Genomic DNA, 24700 nt, shown 5'->3' on the forward strand with positions numbered 1-24700 from the left:
CCAGTTCTACAATGTCCTTCTCAAGATATGGTGACCGGAACTGTATGCAGTACTCCAAATGTGGTCACACCATAGATTTGTATAATGGCATTATAATATTAGCATTTTAATTTTCAATCCCCTAATGATCCCTAGCATGGAATTTTCCATTTCCACAGCTGCCGCGCACTGAGTCAACACTTTCAATGTGCTGTCCACCACGACCTCTTTCCTGCTGAGTCACCAATAGCTCAGACTCCATCAGAGTATATGTGAAGCTGGGTTTTTTTGCTTCAATATGCAATTACTTTATGCATCACCATCACACTGGAAATGATAGAACTTATTTCTGAGTAAATATATGTAGGCTCAGAGTGTTGTTAATATGAATTACAGGTGTGTTTCTGATTTGGAAGATTCAAAGATATGAAAAAAATCTTGCCCCTCAGAATGTACTTTGCCCTCACTGCCTTCCCAAGGTTTTTTCTGCTGCAGCAGCTGAGTCTTAACATAACCCCTTCTCCAACCAAAACATCTGAGCTACAGCTATCAAATAGATACTGTTTTGTCATTTCTCTTTCCTTCTGTTTACACATGCGGTTTTCAGTTATTTCACATACAAGGACTGATCAGGTCCACACTTGCTTAGTTTCAGAAATGCTGCAGCATCAGACTAATCTTCTTAGGGCTTATGGAAGCATTGGTGATACTGAACTAGATGGACCAACAGTCTGTCTCAGCATGAGGTAGTTTCATATATCATAAATTAATAGAAAAGTATGATCAGATCCTTTAATGATAAGATGGCATTATTTTACCATTATCTCAAAATACCATGGTCTTGAGCAGTGTTCCCTCTAAGGCATGTGCAGGCATGTGCGAGCACTCACAAGTTTTTGGATGTTGGCTCAGTTAATTTTAGATCCCACTCAGTCTGAATCAGGAAAGCCCCATTCTAAATGCATGTGCAGTTGTGAGAGAGTGAAGCAAGTTGTTCTGGTAAGAACTAATCTGCCTACTTCCTTTCATTATAATCTTAATTGATAATTACCATCCTCACAAGTTAGCCCACTTCAGCCTTAAACATTCACACATCCACCATCTTGAATTGGGGTGGAGTACATCATTAAAACCGCTGTTGAGGTGTCCCTATGTGTCGCTACTAGTGTTCCAAATTTGGTTCAAATTGGTTAGGAGGTCCACAAATTATCCCATTTGCACCTCAAACATTCATGTGTCTGTCAACTTGAATCAGGGTGGATGACATCATTATAAACTATGCCATTGAGGCATCCCTATGTATCCCTACATGTATCCCTACATCCCAATTTCGTTCAAATTGGTTAGGCTTCACAAGTTAGCCTACTTGCACCTCAAATGGTCACACGGCTACCATCTTGAATTGGGGTGGATGGCATCACAAACTATGCTGTTGAGGTTTCCCTATATGTCCCTACAGCTGTACCTAATTTGGTTCATGTTGTTTGAGGCATTGCAAAGTTGATAAGGGCACACACACACTCACTCTGCCAGGTTGTCTCATAAGCTTACTTTCCTTAAAGAAAGTAGGCTAGAAAATTGGAGGGAATACTGATCTTGAGTATAGTTTTACTAATGAAGAACAGGTTGTGAAAAGAGATGTTGGTTTACTCTGAGCTGTTATACTCAGAAGTAGGGCTTACTTGCTTTGTTAAAATGGATAACAAGTTAATTAAAAAGAATTATATCACAGCAAAGGAGACTGTACTGTTCGAAATAATGAATCCAAAATTCAGGGGCTTAGCAAGGTGGGAGGTGACTATGAGGCAAGATCTGAGGATGGAACGCTCCCATCTTTGCTGCCCCCTGCTAGCCCTGCCTGTCTGCTCCACACAGTGCCTCCTGCTGCCAAGACTGACACCGTCAGTTCCCCAGAACAGCCCCACCCCCTAAGGAGAATATCTTACAGGGCTCACACATGTAGTCTCCCATTCGGATGCAAACCAGGGTATTTGTGCGAAGTGTAATATACCATAACACATTATATAATCCAAATTTACCTGTATTGTTTGCATATTATTAATATCTGTTTCATATTTCTCTGAAATTTCATTTCTCATGCGATCAATAGCCTCTGCCTCCTGTTCCTCTTCCTCATCTTCTACCTCATCTTCTTCTTTTGGAAACTCATCTTCCAGAAGAGCTTCAATATCATCTTCATCCTCCTCATCATCCTCATCATCAGCAATCTCACCGTCAAGCCTTGCTGCAGAACTCTAAAAGATGAAATATTTAACTACTATTGAAATATTTAACTACTATACAATTCCCCACAAGACTCTGGAAAAAGGAATTTATGGTGCTATATTTCAATTCCTTTCCTCCAAAGAGCCCCTGGTGGCGCAGTGGTAAAACTGCCGCCCTGTAACCAGAAGGTTACAAGTTCGATCCTGACCAAGGGCTCAAGGTTGACTCAGCTTTCCATCCTTCCGAGGTCGGTAAAATGAGTACCCAGAATGTTGGGGGGCAATATGCTAAATCATTGTAAACCGCTTAGAGAGCTTCCAGCTATAGAGCGGTATATAAATGTAAGTGCTATTGCTATTGCTTAGGTCTTCATTTGAATACTGATGATTTGCAGAGATGCTGCAGTGTAATGCCCATGGAAACCAAGATACTGCCAAAGTTAAAAACTGTAAAAGTCTTACTGATTTATATGGGATAGAATTGATTGCATTCTCAACTCTCCCACTGGGAAAAAAGCGACTAAAATTGCTTGTTTACTTATTTATAAAAAGCTACTTTCAGCAAAAGAAAAGAAGCTCAAGCTAGCTATTCCCTTGTATGCACACAGTTTATGAAGCTTGGTGTTATGCTATCTGAAAGCACCCTTGATGATCGGTGCCTGTTTGCATTTGGGCAGTTGTTACAAAAAGCTGGGGCCACTCTATCTGATCAAAAGGCAAGTTTGCTTTCCAACTTGCAACATTTATCCAGAGCAGCTTTATGTTTCTCAAAGGATAAACAATTTGGGCTAATTTTTCATCAGCAAACTTTTCAGTGTTGAGTTTCTTAAGGAAAGTAAGGTTTGTAGGTAATACGGTCTAAATTTTGCTCTGGTGAAAGCCTTATACTTTACGTAGGGGTGGGAGGAGAGAGAACTATCAGTTCAATAATTACTCATCCAAGTTATGATAGTTGCAGCTGACAGAGCAGCTTGTAGTTGAATGAACATGCAGCCTGATTTTAGAAAACCACTGCAGCAATGGGACTCACAAAGGTGGTGATCCTCAGAAAACTATCGCAACAATGGCACTCACAAAGATGGTGAACATACAAACAACATGTAAACATTGCCACTCTGCATTTTTTCATGCTAGACTTTGATGCCATTTGTTCACTCATTTATTTTTGAGAATATCTGTTTCTTCCAAATAGTTGCATTTCTGTTAGGTTCCCCAAGTACCTTCCTGGTTTTTTTAAATGGAATTTTGGAATTATTTTTGGAGCTTTTTCCCCTACTATAGCACAATGTACATCTGTTAGTTTACTTTTCAGTGTGAACTGACGTAGCACTATTGTCTCAACTGCTTTGAGGGAATGTTATGTGATATGATTAGCGAGTAATGCCACCACCATGCCTTTGTCATTATATGGTCCACAATTAGTCGCTTAAGATAAGCTATGCATCTTTATCTCTCTTGTGCTCTTATTTAAAACTAGTATTTTTAAGCCCGATAAAATAACGGGCTCTAGTAGACCTTTGGGGCCAGCCTCCTCCTACTCCATACCTCCTCCACCCGGCCGGGCCCACCGCCTCCTCTGGCCGAGGCTGCGGCTCTGCTGCCGACTCGGCCACATCGCGTCCTCCTCCACCCGGCAGGGCCCACCGCCTCCTCTGGCCCCACACTCTTGCCTCTCTTCCCCTCCCTCCCACCCCAATCTCTTGCCCTCCCTCCCCCTCCCCCTCCCACCCCTCCCCCTCCCCTCCCTCTCAGCCTCCTGCCCCACTCCCTCTTGCCCTTACCCCTCCCCCCTGACCCACTCTCTCTTGCCCTCCCCCTCCCCTTGCCCCTCCCCCTGCCCCACTCCCTCTTGCCCCTCCCCTCCCCCTGCCCCACTCCCTCTTGCCCCTCCCCTCCCCCCGCCCCACTCCCTCTTGCCCCTCCCCTCCCCGCCCCACTCCCTCTTGCTCTTCCCCCTTCCCTGCCCAACTCCCTCTTGCCCCTCCCCCTGACCCACTCCCTCTTACCCTCCCCCCTGACCCACTCCCTCTTGCCCTTTCCCCTCCCCCCTCCCCCTCCCCCTGCATTTTTAAAAGTTGGCTGCTATCAGGGAAATGGAGGGCTTTAGGGCCCAGTGGACGCAGGCAGCCGAAGGCGCTAAAAAGAATAGAGGAACTTGGCTGGGGCGGCCAGCGGAGCCTCTTGAGAGCTGCTGCAGTCTCCACGGCTCCCTCTTCTCTCGCTGCGCTTTTGCACCTGGGGAGGGTCGCCACCCTTGCAGGAGCCACTGCTGCCATGCGGGAGACGCTGTTCAAGGACCACTTCTGGGTGAGGCTGCGGCGCGGGTGTCAGTCCGGCGGACAGCCACCGCTCCCCCATTCCCACCTTCTGTCCCGGTATCGGGGCCCACCACGGGCTGCCCGCCCGCTGCTGGGCCGGCCCCGCAACCACCACCCATCGCCCCACCGCAGCCGCCATGGTCCCCAGTCACCGCCGCCATGCCCCCCCCCCACTGCCCCGCCGCAGCAGGGCCGGTTCCGCTGCTGCCCTCCCCGCAGCCCATCCAGTCCCAGCCCCAACATGGCCGCCTGGTGCCTGCGGCCATTTCTCCCTTGGTCCAGTCCATCCGGTCCGGCTTCTTCTCGGCCCGCTGCTCTCCTGTGGCCTTGGCAGCCGGGCCGGACCCACTGCCATCTCTGTTCCCTGCCCCAGTCTCTGGCTGGGCCGCCTCTGTGCCCCCATGATTTCCCCTCCTGGCCTTGTCTCCTCCTCCCGGTCCCAACATGGCCGCCTGGTGCCTGTGGCTGTTTCTCCCTCGGCCGTTCTGGGCATGCGCTCCACGCATGCCCAGAATGGCCAAGGGAGACACAGGCGCAGACACCAAAGGACACGGGCGCACACCCAGGCACTTTATTATAAAAAATAGGCATGTTGCATTGCTTCAGACTAGTGTGTTGTCATATACTGCTCATGGGGCGGGGGCAGGGTAAGCAAACTACTTCTCCTTCCAGCAACAAAATCAGGAAGCTTTAATGGGAAAGAGGTGGCTGGATGGGTTTAGCCAGCCACAGTGGCAGGAGTGACACAAGTCCTTATTGGGGAAAGGGTCCATTCTCCAGCACCTGCAGCTGGCAGGAGTTCAGGAGAAAGGGCCTTTAACTTAACAGATATAGTGACATATTGAGCGCCCCAGTAGGGGTGTACAGATATACCCCTTTGAAAAAGAAAAGAGAGAAAGAAACCCTCCTCACCCATCTCAAAGTAACAGCAGCAGCAATGGCAGTGGGAAGAGTTTGTGATAGGGGAATGGAGCGCTGGTTTAACTTACCGTGAAGGCTTCTTCTTGTTGCTGGGACCGAGCACACCTCTGGGTTATCCTTCCCGTAAGCTCCAAGGCAGGACAGTTGATTGGATAGAAATAGAAAGCTACAGCTACTTGAAGCTGAGGGGGATAACCCCGCCCAGTTCTTTCAGTTCAAGGTGCAAAAGGCACAAATGTAACTTTAACTTTAACATACCATACAGAAGAGTAACAGATCATAACAAGGCAGTATTATACAGAGTAAGATAAAATACAGATCCGGGCTTAATCCTCATGAAAACACTAATACCAAGAACTAAGATGGTCAACCAGGAACAGGCAAGGACTTCAGGAGGGTTTGTCGAGGTGTCCTTGGTCCCAGCAACAAGAAGAAGCCTTCACAGTAAGTGAAACCAACGCTCCGTTTTCTGTTGCTGGGACCACAGACACTTCTGAGACACACCACAGTGAAGACTCATCTAGGGAGGGATGTCCTTGTCTATTCCTGGGGAAGCACCTGCTGCAAAAAACACCTTCCAAAGGCTGCTTGGGAAGATGCATGTAGGTCAATTTTATAATGACTAATAAAAGTGGAAGGTGATTTCTAGTTAGCTGCCCTACAAATCTTGTGGACAGGAGCATTTGTAGAGAATGCTGCTGAGGTGGCCGCTGCTCGGGTGGAATGAGCGAGAACTTGCATAGGCGGCCGCAGATGTTGGACCTCGTAAGCCAACGTTATACAAGCTCTAATCCAACGTGTGATGGTTGGAGCTGACATGGCTGACCCCATGGTACTAGGATGAAAGGAAACAAATAAGGTATTTGTGGTCCTAAAATCCGTCGTCCGTTTAATATATTTTTTGAGACAATTTATGCCATTGTTTTTCCAAACATCCAATTTATGCCATTGTTTTTCATTGGGATGAGCTGGATGAGGACATAAGGAAGGCAGAAAAATGTCTTGTGATTGGTAAAATGGTGTAGCCACTTTGGGCCGAAATGAAAGGTTTGGAATCAGCTGAACCAAGTCCTCCTGGAAGATGCAGAGAGATTTAGAAATGGAGAGTGCCCTTAACTCTGAGACACGTCTAGCGGAGGTTATCGCCACCAGGAAAGCCAATTTGAATGACAATAACTTTAAAGATATGTCTGCCAGTGGTTCAAACAGAGAAGATTGCAATGCTTTTAATACGGTATTTAGGTCCCATGATGGAAACCTATGAACGGTCGGGGGAGATAACATGGTCGCCCCTGAAAGAAAACGTAGGAGGTGTGGATGGTTTTGGCACGCCGTGCCCGAAATGCTGGAAATGAGCCCTGCTAGCGAAGCTGATTGTCTTTTCAGTGTTTGGATGTAGGCCTTGTCCATCCTTCCTGTAGGAATTGGAGGAGATGGTTCAAGGAGACATTGGTCTTGGGTACTGAATGTCTGTTTAACCAGCGCAAGAAGAACCGCCAAGTGTATTGATATATCCTGTTCGTTGAAGATTGGCAGGACTCTAGCATTGTTTGAAGTACCTGTTTGGTATCTCCCTGCTGACCTAAGATTCTCCACTCAGTTTCCAGGCAGCTAGTCTAAACCAGGCTGGATTGTGGTGCCACACTGGACCCTGAGTAGCAAGATCTTCGGACATGGGGAGAATCCATGGTTCTTCCGTAGCCAGATGAAGAAGTTCTCAGAACCATGGACATCTCGGCCAGAAGGGTGCCACCAGAATGACTGTTGCCTGCATCATGCTGATTCTCCACAACGCTCTGGCCAGAAGAGGCATTGGTGGGAAAGCATACAGCAATCCCAGTGGCCAGGGACTGGATAGGGCATCCACTGCTTCCGCTTCCTGGCAGGGAAAATGGGACATGAACTGCGGAGTTTTGGTATTTTTTGTCGTTGCAAACAGATCCATGACCGGTATTCCCATGCGTGCTGTGATCCTGGTGAACACATGCGTTGAGAGTGTCCATTCCCTCGGTAACAGGTCCTCTCGGCTCAGCCAATAGGCCATGAAGTTGTCTTCTCCCTTTATGTGATATGCATTCAGAGAGCCCAGATGGCCCTCCGCCCAGGTGATCAGACGGGAGGCCTCCTGATGTAGCAACTTGGAACACGTGCCACCTTGCCAATTTACATGGGCCTTTGCGGTGGTATTGTTGTAAATCTGTTGGCTCAGCTAACCCGACAGGATTTACAACCCCTTCAGCTCACTTCTGTGAGTTAAACAGAAAGACTGGAAATAAGAGTAGCAGCAAAGCTGCACGAATGAAAGCGAAAAAGACTCACAAAGAAAAATAGTAGCAAACAAAATAAAGGCCCTTGAACTAAACTAGGTATCCCCCTCTACAATAACTGGAAAAACAACAGAGCAAGGAATGAACAGAACAAGGAGCAGGGAATGAACAGAATAAGGGCAGGCTGGAACATGAAAGGTTGAAGAATGCTAAGTATGAACACAGTCTGCAGTAAGCGAAAGTTGCTAACAGCAATCTGTGCCAATAACAGTCTGCTTAATATAGGGCTCAAGATAACCGGCAGCCAATCAGGCTTTCCTGACTCAGCACTTCTGTTTCCTCTCCTGTGATATCTTGCACCTGCATGTCTCCCACTGAGCCTTTCTCTTGAGATGCCTTCTTAACACAGGTGAAATTCCAGCTTCCTCCTGATCAGCCTCTTCAGCACTCATGTCTGCCAGCTGTCAAGATTCCTCTGTATGCTGCCGTTCCAGCCCAGGTCCAGAGTCTGTTTCCCCAGCCAAATCCTGCTGCTGTGCCTCTGAGCCTGCACTCCCAACCGAGTCCTCCCGTTCCTCCTCTGACTCAGAGGTCTGAGCCATGACAGATATTGCCTGTTCACACTGAGATATGAGTGCCCCGGAGGCAGTGTTGAAATGCCAATAGAACCAGACAAATTGCCCGCAGCTCTTTCCAATTGATGCTGTGGCTCCTTTCCTGGACAGACCATGTCCCTTGTGAAGTTAGTTTGAGACAGTGAGCTCCCCAGCCCCTGTTGCTTGCATCTGTGGTTAGAATAACCTTTGGTGGGCCCAGAAATTGTTTCCCCCATAGAAGGTTTTGCGGAAGCAGCCACCTCCTGAGTGCTAGGTGCACAGATTCTGGGGGGTGTAGCTGTACGATCCATTTCGCAGCTATGGCTTGCTAATAAGGCAGGAGGAACCTTTGGAATGCACGGGAGTGAAACCTCGCCCACGGGACTGCTTCGAAGGTCACGACCATGAGCCCTAGGAACCTCGCCAAGGTGGATAGTAACACCATAGATCTCTAGGAAGCCTGCCAGATTTCTGAGGTGAGCAGTAAGAATCGATCGTGTGGAAGAACAAGGTGGTCGATTTGCGTGTCTATAAGGACACCCAGGTGCTGCAGATGGCAGGTCGATGAGAGCTGACTCTTTGATAGGTTTATGCAGAAGCTGTGATTCCGGAGGGTGCACAGAGCGGTGTTTAAATCTCAATGTGCTGTCTGTACTGATTATCAAGAGAAGTAGATCATCCTAGTACACCAGGATCCGGATCCCCTGAAGCCGGAGATGTGTCACCAGTGAAGCCAACACTTTGGTAAAGACTTGCGGAGCTGACGATAGGCCGAATGGATGTGCCACATATTGCCAATGTCGACCCGCATAGTGGAAACTGAGCAAGGACCGACTGTGATTGTGGATGGGAACGTGCAGATAAGCCTCCTTCAAATCTATGGATGTCATGATGTCTTGATGATGAAGGGCCTCTGCAACTGATCTTAAGGTTTCCATTCTGAACCGTTCCCTTTTCACCCACCTGTTTAGGAATTTTAAATCCACAACAGCCCTTCTTGTTCCGTCCTTTTTGGGGACGGTGAACAAAATAGAATAGATGCCCTCCAACCATTGCAGGGGTGGAACAAGTTCCACTGTATCAATTTCCTCTAGATGATGAATCACTTGAAGAAGCTCGGAGTGCCTGATAATAGAGCGCAGACGTGGGATTGCGAGAAACCTGTGAGGAGTGGGAGCTACTAAATCTATTTTGTATTGCTGGTCTACGGCCGAAATAAAGTTTTACTTACTTATTTTGTACCCGTCCCGTATCACCTTTAAAGTCCAATTGTCTGAAACGGATGCTTCCTAGGCGTGGAGGTGCTCCATCAGACGACCACCCAGTTTTTGAAGCGGCAAGTCATTGTTGGCCTTTGGCCTGCTTATGCTGGAAGAAGGGCTGCTTATTGGAACCAGTGTTCCTATAGGAACGGCGTTGTCTGTTCCAGTTGAACCTCTGGGTTCTAAAGTCTTGACCCCGGCCCCTACAGGACCGGAATCCACAAAAGGGCTGAAAGGAGGACTGAGTTTGCTGATAAAGTCTTTTGAATAATGTCTTATCAGATTTTCTTGGGGCTTGGCACGGCCCTTTTTTGTCTTTGGATTCTACTAGCACATCCTTAAGTGCGTCATCCTCAAACTTTTGTTGAAAAGCGGTATATAAATATTTGTTGTTGTTGTTGTTAAGTGCGTTCTCTCCAAATAACTTGGTGCCGTCATACGCCACAGTGGTCAGATTATTTTTAGAAGTGGCGTTGACCTGCCAATGTTTAAGCCAGAGCTGGCAGCGCCCTACAACCACAGCAGCAGATGCCCGTGAGACAAACCTGATTGAATCTAAAGTGGCGTCAGCCATAAAGGCCCGAGCCTTTTGGATTTTAAGCAGTTGCTGCCTCAGCTTTGTTGGATCTGTGGGTATGTCATTCAAAAGGTCATCCAGCCACAGCAGAGAAGCCCTGTCCACCATTGATGCTGAAGCTGCAGCCCGCGTGGTCAGGGATGTATTATCATGGACCTTGTAAAACAATAGTTCTGCCTTTTTGTCAGTGGGATCCTTGAGTGTGACCTCACCATCCTTTGGCACTAAGGAGCCACTGACCAACAGGGCTATCGGAGCATCGGTATTGGGGGTCTTTAAGAGATCCACATGTTCCTTTTGGTAAGAATAGAGTCTAGTGGCAGCTGAAAGGGTTTTTCTACTAGCCGCTGATGATGCCCACTCCTGCTTTATAACTTCAGAAAACAAATCTAAAGGTAAAGGTAGAAAGCATTTATCTTGGCACCGCTCTAGGAAATACTAAATCTCCCTTTCCAGACTGAGTAAGGTCAGGTCCTGAATTAGCTTGCAGGCCAATAGCCTTGACGATCCTTGACATCAGGGGAGAAAAATCATCTGCAATAAAGAGGCATTGGAAAATATTATGTCCCACACCCTCACCTCCAGACCACTCGCCCTCCTCCTTAGGTAGGGAGTCTGGATCCTGAATGTCTCCCTCCAAATTGCCCATATCATCCCCAAGGACAGTGTCAAAAATACCAATGGGCACTGTCCCTGAGGTAAACTTGTTTTGAACTAGGGGTATGGAATTTGGGGTTTTGGTGATTCGGTTCAGGACCCAAACTGAATCACCCCCGTTCTGTTCTGTGCCCGAATATGGGCTACCTGAATCACCCCTGATTCGGTTCGGATTCGGATTAAATCCGAATCTGAAGCGATTCGGGTAAAAAAATGGGTCCCAGGGGCAAAATAGTGGGGTGGGGTGGTAGTGCCCAATGGGTGGAGGCTACCACCCAAATTTCAGGGGGATTGGTCAAAGGGCTGATTTTTGGTGAATTTTTGAAGTTTTAGTGTCTTTGTGGCAGATAGGGGGTATAACGTGGGATCTGGGTCAAAAGAGTGGGGTGGCGTGGTAGTGCCTAATGGGTGGAGGTTACCACCCCAATTGCAGAGGGATTGGGCAAAGGGCTGATTTTTGGTGAATTTCTGAAGTTTACGCGTCTTTAAGGTTTTCCCCCATGAAGGGTGTATTGCTTCACATCGGGGGGGGGGGAAGGGGTGTCCTAGTGCCGGGTGGGGTTGGTGGTAGTGCCGGGTAGGGGCAAGGAAGCTACCTCAATTTTTTCAAAGGATTTGGGCAGAGGGCTGATTTTTGGTGAATTGTTGAAGTTTTTGCGTCTTTACGGTTTTTCCTCATAAGTTATAATGGAGCTTTCAGCAGCCCCATAAGTGCACTTGGGGGGTGCTGGCAGAGGCATAACTAGGGAAAACGGCACCCAGGGCAAGCACTGAAATTGCGCCCCCTGTCCAAACATCTGACATCAATCTTTCAGATATCTTCACCATAATATCAGCTCAAAAATACAAGTCAAGCTTGTTAAACTAACCCATGTAGTATACCCACATCATGAATCACACATCATTTCCAGGATAGTGCAATCATCTACTTTTGAAAGAGGTGGCAATTTCCTAATGCGATAGTTGCCCACAGGAAAGACTGCAGATCCTCCAATGAAATATAATTCACTTTTTGCAGGACGTAACATTTGAAGCAATCAATAGTCATGTTTGCTGTTGCAATGACACAGCAAGGATGGAGCAACCAAAATGTGCAGGGTTCCTCCTTTTCCAAACTCCCCCGTTGCCCTTTGGTATTTATAAAGTACATTACAGGTCTGCAATCAACCTCTGTCTGCATTTAGACATACTGGAGAAGAGAGACTTTAGCCCACGACATCGACAAACCAAACTTTTGAGTCAGCATTTCTCTCTTTTATCTCCATTTGCACTATCCAACTAAGGCACTGGACCCAGAAACATGCACTTGAGGGGATGCAATCCGTTATAACTGTTATTAGAAAATGGATAGGAGGAGGGGGGGGAAGACAAGAGATCTGCAGCTGCTTCCTAAGAGCATTTTGGGATGCATACCAGACAGTGCATGTTAAGCCTTGCGTTCAGAAGAGCTCTTCCCCTCCTAATTCAGGCGGTCCTGGAGCAGCGTCTGCCCCCCACTCCCTGCGCGCCCAGTTTCTTAAAGGTGGCTTCTCCCGTCCCTCCTGCATACTGGCGATTTCCGCCTGGGAGAGAGGGAAGCGGAGTTGGAAACCTACCTTTTTGTCTTCCTTCTCACTGCCTTGCCTCTTCTCTGGCAGCTGCTGCTGATTGCTGTCACCGGCAGTTTCCCCTGCCTGCCCATTCTGCTGCTGCTGCTGACAGCCTCCAGACCCCTGCGCATGGTGGGGGATGGGCTCCGGGCACTGAGAAACTCCAATCCACCGGATTGCAAACAATCCATCTTCCAATCCACCGGATTGCAAACAAATCCACCGGATTGCAATCCATCTTCCAATCCACCAGATTGCAAACAAAAGCAGGCGAGAACGACTTCCCACCCTCGATACACTATTTCTCAGGATTGTTCTTTTCTTTTCTTTCTTTTCTTTCCTTCCTTTTTTTTAAAGGAGGAAGCCATGCCACACTCACATGGTTGCTCTCCGCCTCTCCTGCACCGATCGGGTGGCTGCGATTTCACGTGCACGCACGCACACACACCCCGCACACAAACTTTAGATCCTCCAGACTTTTGCAGCCAACGTGGGTGTCTGACTGTCCTAGCTGGTGAGGAGTGGCCTTCCGTTGCCCCGCGGCTGGCGAAGCAGATCGCCTTGAAGATCAACTCCCAGTCCTCTGGGGTGATTATTTACTGGGGTGATTATTTACTTTGTTGGAAGACTATCCGTATATCCCAGTTCCACCCTGCCTCGTGGTCGCCGCGAAGACGAAGTCCACGTGCAGGCGGCGAGCCAGGCCAGACATGCATGCGCGGCGTGTCCTCCTCGCCAGGCCAGACATCGCATGCGCAACTGGTGGGGGGGCGCCGCCGTGGGGAGGGGAGTGAGCGTTCCGTCAGCGGAGTGATATGAATGATGATGAAGAAAGGTCCGTTGACAACACCGAAGCAGCAAGCAAGCAGGCACTGCAACTTTAGGTGCCCTCGCCGCGGTGCCCAGGAGCAATGGTGGGGGGCGCTGGGACCCGAGGAGGGGGAGGGGGACTGCTCAATGTATCCGACACTGCCTGCTGCGCACACAAAAAAAATTCCGAACAAAAAAATTTTTTTCCCGGGAAAAGCAGGGGCAAGGCGGGGGCACTTTTTGGCGCCCCCCACGTGATCCAGCAGGGTGGCGCCCAGGGCATGTGCCCCCCTGCCCCCCCTATCGTTACGCCCCTGGGTGCTGGGGTGGCCCAGAGAGAGTGGTGGTGTAGTGCACATAGGGTTCCAACCACCCCCATGGGTTTCTAACCCATGGGGTACAGGGTTCTGTTGTTTCAGAGGTTTTCTGAGTGTGGATTCTATGATAGCAAATTAGAGTGGATTCATGGTGTCTCAATGAAAATCTCATTTGCTATCATAGAATCCACACTCAGAAAACCTCAGAAACAACAGAACCCTGTACCCCATGGGTTAGAAACCCATGGGGGTGTTTGGCACCCTATGTGAACTACACCACCACTCGCTCTGGGCCACCCCAACACCCCCTAAGTGCACTTATGGGGCTGATGAAAGCTCCATTATAACTTATTAAGAGGAAAAACCTTAAAGACGCAAAAACTTCAACAATTCACCAAAAATCAGCCCTCTGCCCAAATCCTTTGAAAAAATTGAGGTAGCTTCCTTGCCCTAACCTGGCACTACCACCAACCCCACCCCGCTCTAGGACACCCCTTTCCCCCTGACGTGAAGTGATACACCCTTCACGGGGGAAACCTTAAAGACGCGTAAACTTCAGAAATTCACCAAAAATCAGCCCTCTGCCCAATCACTCTGCAATTGGGGTGGTAGCCTCCACCCATTAGGCACTACCAGCCCACCCCACCCTTTTGGCACAGATCCCATGTTATGCCCCCTATCTGCCACAAAGACACTAAAACTTCAGAAATTCACCAAAAATCAGCCCATTGCCCAATCCCTCTGCAATTGGGGTGGTAACCTCCACCCATTAGGCACTACCACCCCACCCCACTATTTTGCCCCTGGCACCCGAAATTCGAGCAGACGTCACATCCAACCTTTTTGTATTGACGTCAATGGGATGCAAAAAGGTGGGAAATTCAAATAGACGTCATAGCTCAAAACGGAGGGCGGGGGGGAAGAAGGCAAAAAAATGGAGGTCTGAATCACCCGAATCTTCGGGCCCGAAATTCGGGTGATTCGGCTCGTGCCCGAAATTTCTCGGATCTTTTCGTGGGTGATTCGGTTCGGCCCCGAATCACCCGAAATTCGCTGTTTCGGGCACAGATCGTTCTGTGCCCAAAATGTTTTGCACATCCCTATTTTGAACTAAGGGCCTCAGGTCTGGATCCCCAGAGACCTGGCTGGATTTTTCAGAAGAATGGTAGTCCTTGGTGGCAGAAGCCCTATCCTTGGACTTTTTATGTTTTTTAAGATGTTTCACTTTGGCCTTCGACTTGTGGGGAGAGGGACATGGAGAGCTAGATGAAGCCAAACTTTCTGAAGAAGTTGCCTGCCTCGTGCGCTTTCTGGATCCCCTTTGTTTCTTAGCAGGTCTGATCTGGTAAATAGTGTCAGTTATGGTGTTTTTTAAACCATACCTGCCACTCAGGGGGAACAGACCTGAGCAAATTAGATTGTGGGACAAAAGGAGATGGTTGATTCTCAGTCCTTGCAGCACCCTCTGCTGCTTGTAAATTAGAACTGGTAGATTGGGAGGATTCTAGCCTGTTCTCTCAATTTCCCGCCAAATTCGCTGAGGTACCCTGCAGCATTTTATAAGGGCCCCCTGCTGCCATCTTGGGTGTAGCTGCTCCTTTAAAAATACCCTGCGCCCTGATCTCAGTCAGGGAGGCTGTGGATCAGCTACTGGGTACCTTTTACCTAGGAAAAGCCACTGCCCAGAGGACTCACGATTTCCCACAGTTTGTTTGTAAAGTTGGTGCTGGGCCCACGAGGAAAAAGTGAGGTGCGGTCTCAGTGGGTGGCCCGATTCCCAGACCTCGTGAATTGCCGGTGCTTGCGAACAGGGCGGAGACGCAGCCAGTACAAGTGGCCCACAGGAGGCCGTATCTGGTGCTGAGGGACTCTCCACGTCCAGGGTTGGGCATACGAAGGGCTCGGAGGTGGCTGTGGCCGACTGGGAAAAATGTGGCGGTCGGGGGCATGCACGGCCCGAAGGCGATCGTGGCCGACGACTGAACGCGGCCCTCCGGGAAAGTCAGTGTGTGGGCCTCTCCCCTTTGGAAAGCGAATGCTGTAGCGTGTTAATCACCCCAATCGCCACATGCAGCGAGGGAGGGGAGTAAGGGAAGGAGAGGGACCAGCAGAAGAAAGATGAAAGTAGGTGGGTTTTTTAAAAAAAAGTTATAACATATTCAAGATAAGAAGAGAAGGGAATAAGAAAGGAGCAATCAGTAAGGAAACAATCAGTATTAGCAAAGATATGAGAGAAGGTGCCTGGAGCTTTCAAGGACAGAAAAGAACTGGGAGGGGTTATCCCCCTCGGCTTCAAGTAGGCGTAGCTTTCTATTTCTATCCAAATCAACTGTCCTGCCTTGGAGCTTATGGGAAGGATAACCCAGAGGTGTGCTCGGTCCCAGCAACAGAGAAAGGGTGGTCTGGTGAAATGCATTGAAAGGAAGCAGCATGAGGCTTTTCATTGTGTGGGGACTAAATATTGTGTAATTAGCACAGGGTAAGGCTAGTGCTTCATTTAATATTAGCAAAACTCTTGCTCTGTGTTGTTATAAAAGGAGATCATGGATACAATGTTACATTAGAGCTGGTCTTAGCAAGAAATGTTGGGCTGCTCCTGATTAAAGCAGTGATGGACAGACTTCAGTTGCAATCCAGTGGTGGATCACAGATTGATTTCTGGTAGACTGAAGCCCATTTTCCTATCTGCTCCACTCCACTTTTCCAGAAAATCCCTCCACATATAAAGCAGTGATTCATACATAGTGTCAGTGCCATGTAAGTATAGGCATGTGACCTATGCAATTTTAGAACTTCAGCTTACAGGCATGCTTTAGAAAAGACTGTGCCAATGTTGTGTTTGAAGCATGCCTTGTTCAACATGGTGCTGTCATCACCACATTTGCTGAGAGATTATGTAGTGTTGTGTGGGAGCAATGCCAATGGTACAGTTGGGCCAAAGGACTCGGTAGTTGGCCCATAATGGGTTTCAAGTCAAATGTTTAGGATCTTTATTCTCTTAAGGTCCATGCTGAGAATCAATTTAAGCCAACATCATATTTTGCAGCATAACTTTATCTATTATCAATAATAATAAAATAGCAATTTCAGATTAGTTCAGTTATATCATAATTACATTCTTTACACATTTCATATATGCCATGTTGAAAGAAAAAGCCAAACCTTTTACAAAATAAAATAAAATCCTACCAATTGTTATTTTCTTACCTCCAGTCTCCTTTTTGTTAGCTCTGTTACAAGTTCTGCCCTTCTTTTGGCAATAAGTTCCTCCTGTTAATAAAAGATCATGTGTATGTGTTTTATTTGTTGAGCAACTTGGACTCTACAATTCAGTTTCAAAGTTTTCTCATGGACACTTGATGTTTAACGTGAAAAGATATTAGGGAAAGTTACCGTTTAGTTCATCACTGTGAAACTTGTGAAAAACTATCCAGGTCTTGTGATGGTCATGTTTCACTTCTCTTATACAACAGTAGTTTATGAAATCATTTTGGTGCTTCGTTCTTTCATCAGTCCCTGGCAGCTATAGAAATGACTCTAGGTTTTGACTGACAAATGTACCTCTCTTAATGGTACGTTCCTAATGTGTAGTTTAGCCTTTAAGATCAAGAACCACACTGCTCTTGCTGTTTCATAAAACTCATACCCATAGGAGGTTTAGATCATAGTTATAAGAAGGGCAACTGTTATCTCCTTTTTGGAAGCTGAATTTTATTCAACTTTTTTTTTAGATATTGCAACTTTATCAAGTCAATATACAAACAAAACACAGTACCCAAAAGCAGGTGATCTCTGCTAGATGTGTGGACTGCAATGCTTTATTGACTTGATATCTCATAACATTTCCCCATCTCCCTTTCCACCCACCCCCAACATAAAACAGGACTACTGCAGAGACTTTAATTAAAAAACTGCCATTGACTTTTCTATCCATTGTACATGGACTTTTCTATCCATTTTCTATCCATTGCCTAGCTTTGTTAAATACAACAAACAATACTTACTCTGATTTTTGCCTTCATTTCCCTCAGCTGCTGCCTCTTTTCCATTTTTCTGTTTTGTTTCTCTTTCCATTTTTGTATACAAGGGGGAAGAAGGCGGGCAGAAATGTCATCTTCTTCAACTTCAAGGAACATTGCAATATCGGGACAAAGTGAACGCTCTGCTAAATACTGGGCCTCTTCTGTGGTTCGGGGAAAACCATCCAGTATGAACCCTGTTGATCTAAAGGAAAATAATATGTGGAAATAATACTATTAAAATCCAATTTTTTTCCTACTAAAGGACAAAAATGAAAATTTATTGAGCAGTTCCTCCTAGTGAGTATGGGACAGGCATAAATGGAGAAAGAAAACGTTTGTGGTTTGCCAAACAAATTTCTTTCTCCACTAAATTATTTCTGTTAGTGAATTAATAATTAGATAAGTAATCTAACATAACTGTAAAGATGAGGCAAAATGTAATGTTAGTCACAGGCCTGGTTCAGTTGTCAAACATAACCATGGTTTAATCCTGATTCTGTATGACATTCCTGAACCTGGCACTCATGTACAAGGGGAGGAAGATTTTTATTTCCCATCATGATTTAGAAGAAACTGAGATTAATTGTGACATTCAAATCAGGCAAGTCCTGGCTGGTTTTAACAAAGTTTAGGAACAAGCCAAGATATGAAACTAGAATTTAAATCCAGTTTCCTTTCCTGAGTGGTAGGGGTGTGTGAACTGGTTTGAGTCTAACTGGCCAAATTTGAATAGTTTGAGCTCAAACTGGACTGGCCCTCCAAAAAGGTGGGCCAGTCTGACTTCAGGCTGAACCGGGAGTGGTTTGATCAGTTCCAGACGGGTCGGTGGCAACTGCAGACAAACCTCTCCTGATGATTTCAATGGGCGGTGGGGCTCATAGTGAAGATGTTCTCTTAAATATCCAGGTCCTAGGCTGTTTAGGGCTTTATAGGTTATAACCAAGACCTTGGATTCTGCCTGGAAACTTACTGGCAGCCAGTGTAGCTCTTTTAGTATAGCAGTGATATGGTCTCTCTGAGATGACCCAGAGACCAACTCGGTTGCCACATTCTGGACCAACTGCAGTTTCCAGTTGGAACGAACGAAGGCAGCCCCACATAGAGAGCACTGCAGTAGTCAAGTCTGGAGGTGACCAGCAAATGTACTACTGTTCTGAGGTCATTTATCTCAAGAAATAGACACAGTTGATGTATCAAACAAAGCTGATAAAAGGCACTTCTGGCCACTGCCTCAACATGAGACATTTTGTGAATCATCTGCAAGGTTAGACTGCAATGGGTCTCAGATAGTAACTGATTTCCAAAGGACAGAAGGAACCACTTATTGTATTTTAATATACAATAAGTGGTATTTTACAGAGAAGAGATTAATAACACTTCATAGTTAAATACCAAGAAGATGACTTTGTACCATATTCCAACCAAACTCACTTCTAAAATGTACTGTGAGCAAGGCCTCTCTCATAGAGCTTAGAGCACAGGTGAACTCAGATGAAGAGAGATGTTCCCTATGGTATCTTAAGTAAGGCCCTTACTTAAGAACTATATACAAAATTTTGAGAGAGAGAGCAAGTGCACATGATCATTTTATATACATAATTACCGAAATGGCTCCTTTGTCCACCATTCAGGAACAATATTGTCAAGAACCTCCGCGGGCAAGGGTTCATTTTCTATTAAGTTTGCTTTGATTGCTTCTTCCTCATCTGTTAATTGCATTTCTTTCTGTTAAAATAATCCACAGTATGTGTAAAAATGTGATATTTCCTTTGCTTGACAGCACAATACAGAATCCATCTAAAGGATGTCACTGCTCAACATTTTCTAGCAAAAACAATATACAGTTTTCTTAAATTCTGATGCACAATATTTCACATACAGCAAAATCAAACTAGGATTGATTGACACATGTATGTTCAGCTTTTGATAACTTTGTTATGAAGTAATGACTCATGTGTAAGAATGAGCTGTCCCAAATCAAATGCCACAAATAGGACTTTGAAATCACCTCAAGCACAATTATTTTCATTGGGGTGAGTTCAATACAGGATGAGCCATGTCTCTTTATGTATGAACCAATCGGAAACTCTCAAGAAAAGACCAAGTTTTCAGTTTCTTCTATCCTCTTGTCTTACTTTTTGAAAAACCCAACACCTTCAAGTACATCTTTAATGTGTGTCATTTCAATACCTTCTGCAGTTAGCCCTCAGTTTGGTCACACTGTACTTACTTCAAGAAGAAGAAAAAGACTTAAGTTGCCTATCATGGGACCAATGCAGCTACTTTAGCCCCCAGCCATATAGTGGGCATAATGAATATTTGAAATATTATGTGACTTTTCAACCCAGCACAGCATCTCTCCAGTGGCTTTTGCTTGGTTCTTTTCCTTGTGGTTGGGTTTGGTTTTTTTGTTTTGTTTTAAGATTGTGAGCCCCTTTGGGACAAGGAGCCATTTTCTCATTCTTTTTCTCATTTCATTTGTTATAGAAACTACCTTGCAAACCTCTGTTGAAAAGTAATGTATAAATATTTTTAATAAATAATAATAATAATAATAATAATAATAATTATTATTATTATTATTATTATGCCCCCAGTGAGGCACTACCTTGACCCCCAGTGAGGCACTACCTTGACCCCCAGTGAGGCACTACCTTGACGTGGTTGTGGGGCTTGTGTGCTCTGATGAAGGTGAGAGCTATGCCAGAGGTCCAACCATACTGGACAGGTCTCACCAGAGGAGCCAGACAAAGAGTGCCTCTCCCATCAACAATATGGTGAGACGTAACTTTAATAAATCTATACCGGATTGGTCGTTGCCCGGGTCAACAAGGACCGCGCCAGGTGCTATAGTCCCTGGACATCTGGTGGCAAGTGGGCTACAGGACTCAGGATCTTCAGTTGAGCAACCAGGGCTGGAGACAGCAAAGCTACTGGAAGAAACGTCACTTAACCGAAAAAAATATACAAAAAATGCCAACAAGGAAATAGTGATCTACTATTACAAGTCTAGTCCAACTAGAAGAGGTTATTTAAAAAGAATGTACCAAATTTGGAAAGAGAAGCATCCAGATACAGAAATAACAGAACAAAGGCTAGCAGACCAGAGAAGATTCATAATAAGAAATAAAGTATTCACAGGAGTTGAGCTGGAAGAACTGCAAAAAGCAACACAGGCTCAAGATATGGAAGAAGAATTACCACCAACTGAAGCAGTTGCTCAGGCGCAGATGGAGGAGGTGTTGGAAATAGAGGATACCACCATTGCTGAACTGTTTCAAAATCAAAACCAGGCAACCTCCCCTTTGCCTTCACCTCAAAAACCCAAATGCCGTTTAACAGAAAAGCAACAAGAACTAAAGCAAAAAATAACTGAGCACATGAACCAAACAACCACCAGGGTTCGACTTCCCGCTCTAAAAACAGTTGCCAAAAAACAACTTGCTCAGGCATTAAAAGATGTCAATGCTGCACTTGCAGAAATAACAAACAATAATTTGCAAGAAACAAACCAACTAATATACAGTGCAGCAACAATAACAACACAAGAGCTGGGATATAAGATCAGTGGACCTGTCAAAAAAGAAAGCAGTACATCACCTAAATGGAAGATTCGATTAGAAAATAAAATCTCCAGGCTTAGATCAGATGCTAGTAAATGGAAAGATATGAAAGACAAGAAGCTGAAGAATGAAAACACCAAACAGTATCTGATCCAAAAATACCACCTAGATTCAAGGAAAATTAGAGAAGTCCTGGAAATAATAAAGCAGCAAATAACAGCAGTGTCAAAGAAGATTAGCAGATATGAAGCCAGAATTACACAACACAGGCAGAATCTCCAATTCCAGTCGAATCAGAGACGTTTCTACCAAAGCATAGAAGGAGAAACTGCAAGAAACGTAGAAACACCAAATAAAGAAGAAACAGAACAATTCTGGCGGAAATTATGGGACAATCCAATAGATTATAATAAAAAAGCAGGCTGGATGAAGGAGGTCAAAAAATGTAACCAACAAATGCAAGATCTAATAATAACACCAGAATTAATAAGTGAAAGAGCAAAGAAAATTAAAAATTGGACTGCACCAGGCAACGATGAGCTGCATGGCTTCTGGCTTAAACACCTAACAAGCCTTCATAAACAACTATCAAAACAGTTCAATCACATTATGAAATGCGGTGATATTGAACAATGGCTAACAACTGGGAAAACACATCTCATAATGAAAGACCCAGCAAAAGGTGCAGTTCCAAGTAATTATAGACCGATAACCTGCCTGCCAACCATGTTCAAATTATTAACTGGAATAATAGCAGATGAAGTGATGCAACACTTATTAACTAACAAACAGCTTCCAGTTGAACAGAAAGGAAATTGCCCGAACACCAGAGGCACAAAAGACCAGCTGCTGATTGACAAAATGATTTTAGAAAACTGCAAGAGAAGAAAAACCAATCTAAGTGTTGCATGGATTGACTACAAGAAAGCCTTCGATTCATTGCCTCACACATGGATACTAAAATGTTTAGAATCAACTGGTGTCAGCAAAAACATTCAGATATTTATTTAAAATAGCAATGAGCATGTGGAGTACACAGTTAACAATCAATGGCGAAGCACTTGGACAGGTTAGCATCAGAAGAGGCATTTTCCAAGGGGACTCACTATCCCCTCTATTGTTTGTAATCGCCATGAACCCACTTTCACAAATACTAAACAAAACAAGCCTCGGATACCAAACATCTAAAACATCAAGTCAAATCAACCATCTGCTGTACATGGACGATCTGAAGTTGTATGGAAAGTCCCAGTCAGAAACTGAATCACTGCTAAACACTGTCTGTATATTCAGTAGCGATATAGCAATGGAGTTTGGACTAGACAAGTGTGCTGCATTAATAATGAACAGAGGGAAAATAAGAAAAACAGAAGGAATAGAACTGCCCAATGGAAGCAAGATCAAGAACCTGGAAGAGAAAGAACCTTACAAATACTTGGGCATTCTCCAGGCTGATAACATCGCACACACTGAAGTTAAAAGAAAAATTGGAAGTGAATACATCAGGAGAGTCAGAAAAATCCTCAAGTCCCAACTCAATGGCGGGAACATCATACAAGCCATAAACACCTGGGCTATACCTGTTATTAGATACCCTGCAGGAATAATAGACTGGACCCAGGCAGAGCTAGAGACGCTAGATCGTAAGACCAGGAAAATCATGACCCTCAATCATGCTCTGCACCCCCGCAGTGATGTCGATAGGCTATACCTCCCTCGCAGCTCGTCCATCAAACAGCAGAGGAGGAGAAAAGAGGCCTTGAAGAATATATAAGGGACAGTGAAGAAAATGCACTTCAAATGGTCAAAAACACAAAACTATTCAACACCAATGAAACAAAACAGGCCTACAAGAAAGAACAAGTCAAGAACCGAGCAGAAAAATGGAGAAATAAGCCCCTGCATGGTCAATATTTACACAATATAAGTGGAAAATCAGACATCACCAAGACCTGGCAATGGCTTAAGAATGGCAACTTGAAGAAAGAAACAGAGGGTTTAATACTGGCTGCACAAGAACCGGCACTGAGAACAAATGCAATAAGAGCAAAAGTCGAAAAATCCACAACAAACAGCAAGTGCCGCCTTTGTAAAGAAGCAGATGAAACAGTGGACCACCTGATCAGCTGTTGTAAAAAGATCACACAGACTGACTACAAACAAAGGCATGACAAGGTAGCAGGGATGATACACTGGAACATCTGCAAAAAATACAAGCTACCTGTAGCCAAGAATTGGTGGGACCATAAAATTGAAAAAGTTGAAGAAAATGAAGATGTAAAAATATTATGGGACTTCCGACTACAAACAGACAAACATCTGCCACACAATACACGAGATATCACTGTAGTCGAGAAGAAAGAAAAACAAGTCAAAATAATCGACATAGCAATACCAGGGGATAGCAGAATAGAAGAAAAAGAAATAGAAAAAACCACCAAATACAAAGATCTACAGATTAAAATTGAAAGGCTGTGGCAGAAGAAGACCAAAATAATCCCAGTGGTAATTGGCGCCCTGGGTGCAGTTCCAAAAGACCTTGAAGAGCACCTCAAGACCATAGGGGCCACAGAAATCACCATCAGCCAATTACAAAAAGCAGCTTTACTGGGAACAGCCTATATTCTGCGACGATATCTATAACCATTGACAATAAAATTCAGCCATCCCAGGTCCTTGTGAAGGACCCGATGTCTGGATAAAACAAACCAGTCAATAACACCTGTCTGACTGTGTAAACAAGAAATAATAAGATATTATTAAATATTATGGGACTTCCGACTATAACAGACAAACATCTGCCACACAATACACCAGATATAACTGTAATCGAGAAGAAAGAAAAACAAGTCAAAATAATTGACATAGCAATACCAGGGGATAGTAGAATAGAAGAAAAATAAATAGAAAAAAATCACAAAATACAAAGATCTACAAATTGAAATTGAAAGGCTGTGGCAGAAAAAGACCCAAATAATCCCAGTGGTCATTGGCGCCCTGGGTGCAGTTCCAAAAGGCCTCGAAGAGCACCTCAACACCATAGGGGCCACAGAAATCACCATCAGCCAATTACAAAAAGCAGCTTTACTGGGAACAGCCTATATTCTGCGACGATATCTATAGCAGCAACAACATCGACAATAAAATTCTGGCATCCCAGGTCCTTGGGAAGGACTCGATGTCTGGATAAAACAAACCAGTCAATAACACCTGTCTGACTGTGTAAAATAATAATAATAATAATAAATAATTTTCAATTTTCAGTATGTCTTCATCCTATTTTTGTTCTTTAAGCTTCGAAATAGTCTCTGTGTATTCAGTTTGTGTGTGAATAAAGATTATATGACTCTAAACACTTTAATTTGTTTTTCTTTCTACAGTTTCATCTTCAAAGCCACATATTATTTCAATGCATTATAGTACAGCTGGATGGGGAAATCACATATGCAAAGAGCTGTTCGATATGCAATTCCCCAACCTAATCTGTCAGCTGGGGCTGCTTGTATTAGATATTCTGAATGGCATCCCACTTAGATAACCAAAATGATGCCCATTAGCTGTTTGGGACAGAGAGCAGGGGACTTTATTTAGTCAACA

At 45.1% G+C, this 24700-nt stretch overlaps 1 protein-coding gene across 5 annotated transcripts in view; it reads right to left on the reverse strand.

Moving 5' to 3' along the window:
* The window catches only part of AK9 (adenylate kinase 9), a 218116-nt gene that overhangs the window by 29698 nt on the left and 163718 nt on the right, over positions 1-24700 (reverse strand). For all 5 annotated transcript variants that reach the window (XM_053299533.1, XM_053299458.1, XM_053299383.1 and 2 more), the window contains 4 exons: positions 19144-19265; positions 17523-17742; positions 16726-16788; positions 2019-2234 (listed from right to left, as the gene is read on the reverse strand). In XM_053299533.1, coding sequence (XP_053155508.1) covers positions 2019-2234; positions 16726-16788; positions 17523-17742; positions 19144-19265 — 621 coding nt within the window. The remainder of the gene's footprint in view (positions 1-2018; positions 2235-16725; positions 16789-17522; positions 17743-19143; positions 19266-24700) is intronic.

The sequence above is a fragment of the Hemicordylus capensis genome, chromosome 1 (assembly GCF_027244095.1).
Source record: "Hemicordylus capensis ecotype Gifberg chromosome 1, rHemCap1.1.pri, whole genome shotgun sequence".
NCBI lineage: Eukaryota > Metazoa > Chordata > Lepidosauria > Squamata > Cordylidae > Hemicordylus > Hemicordylus capensis.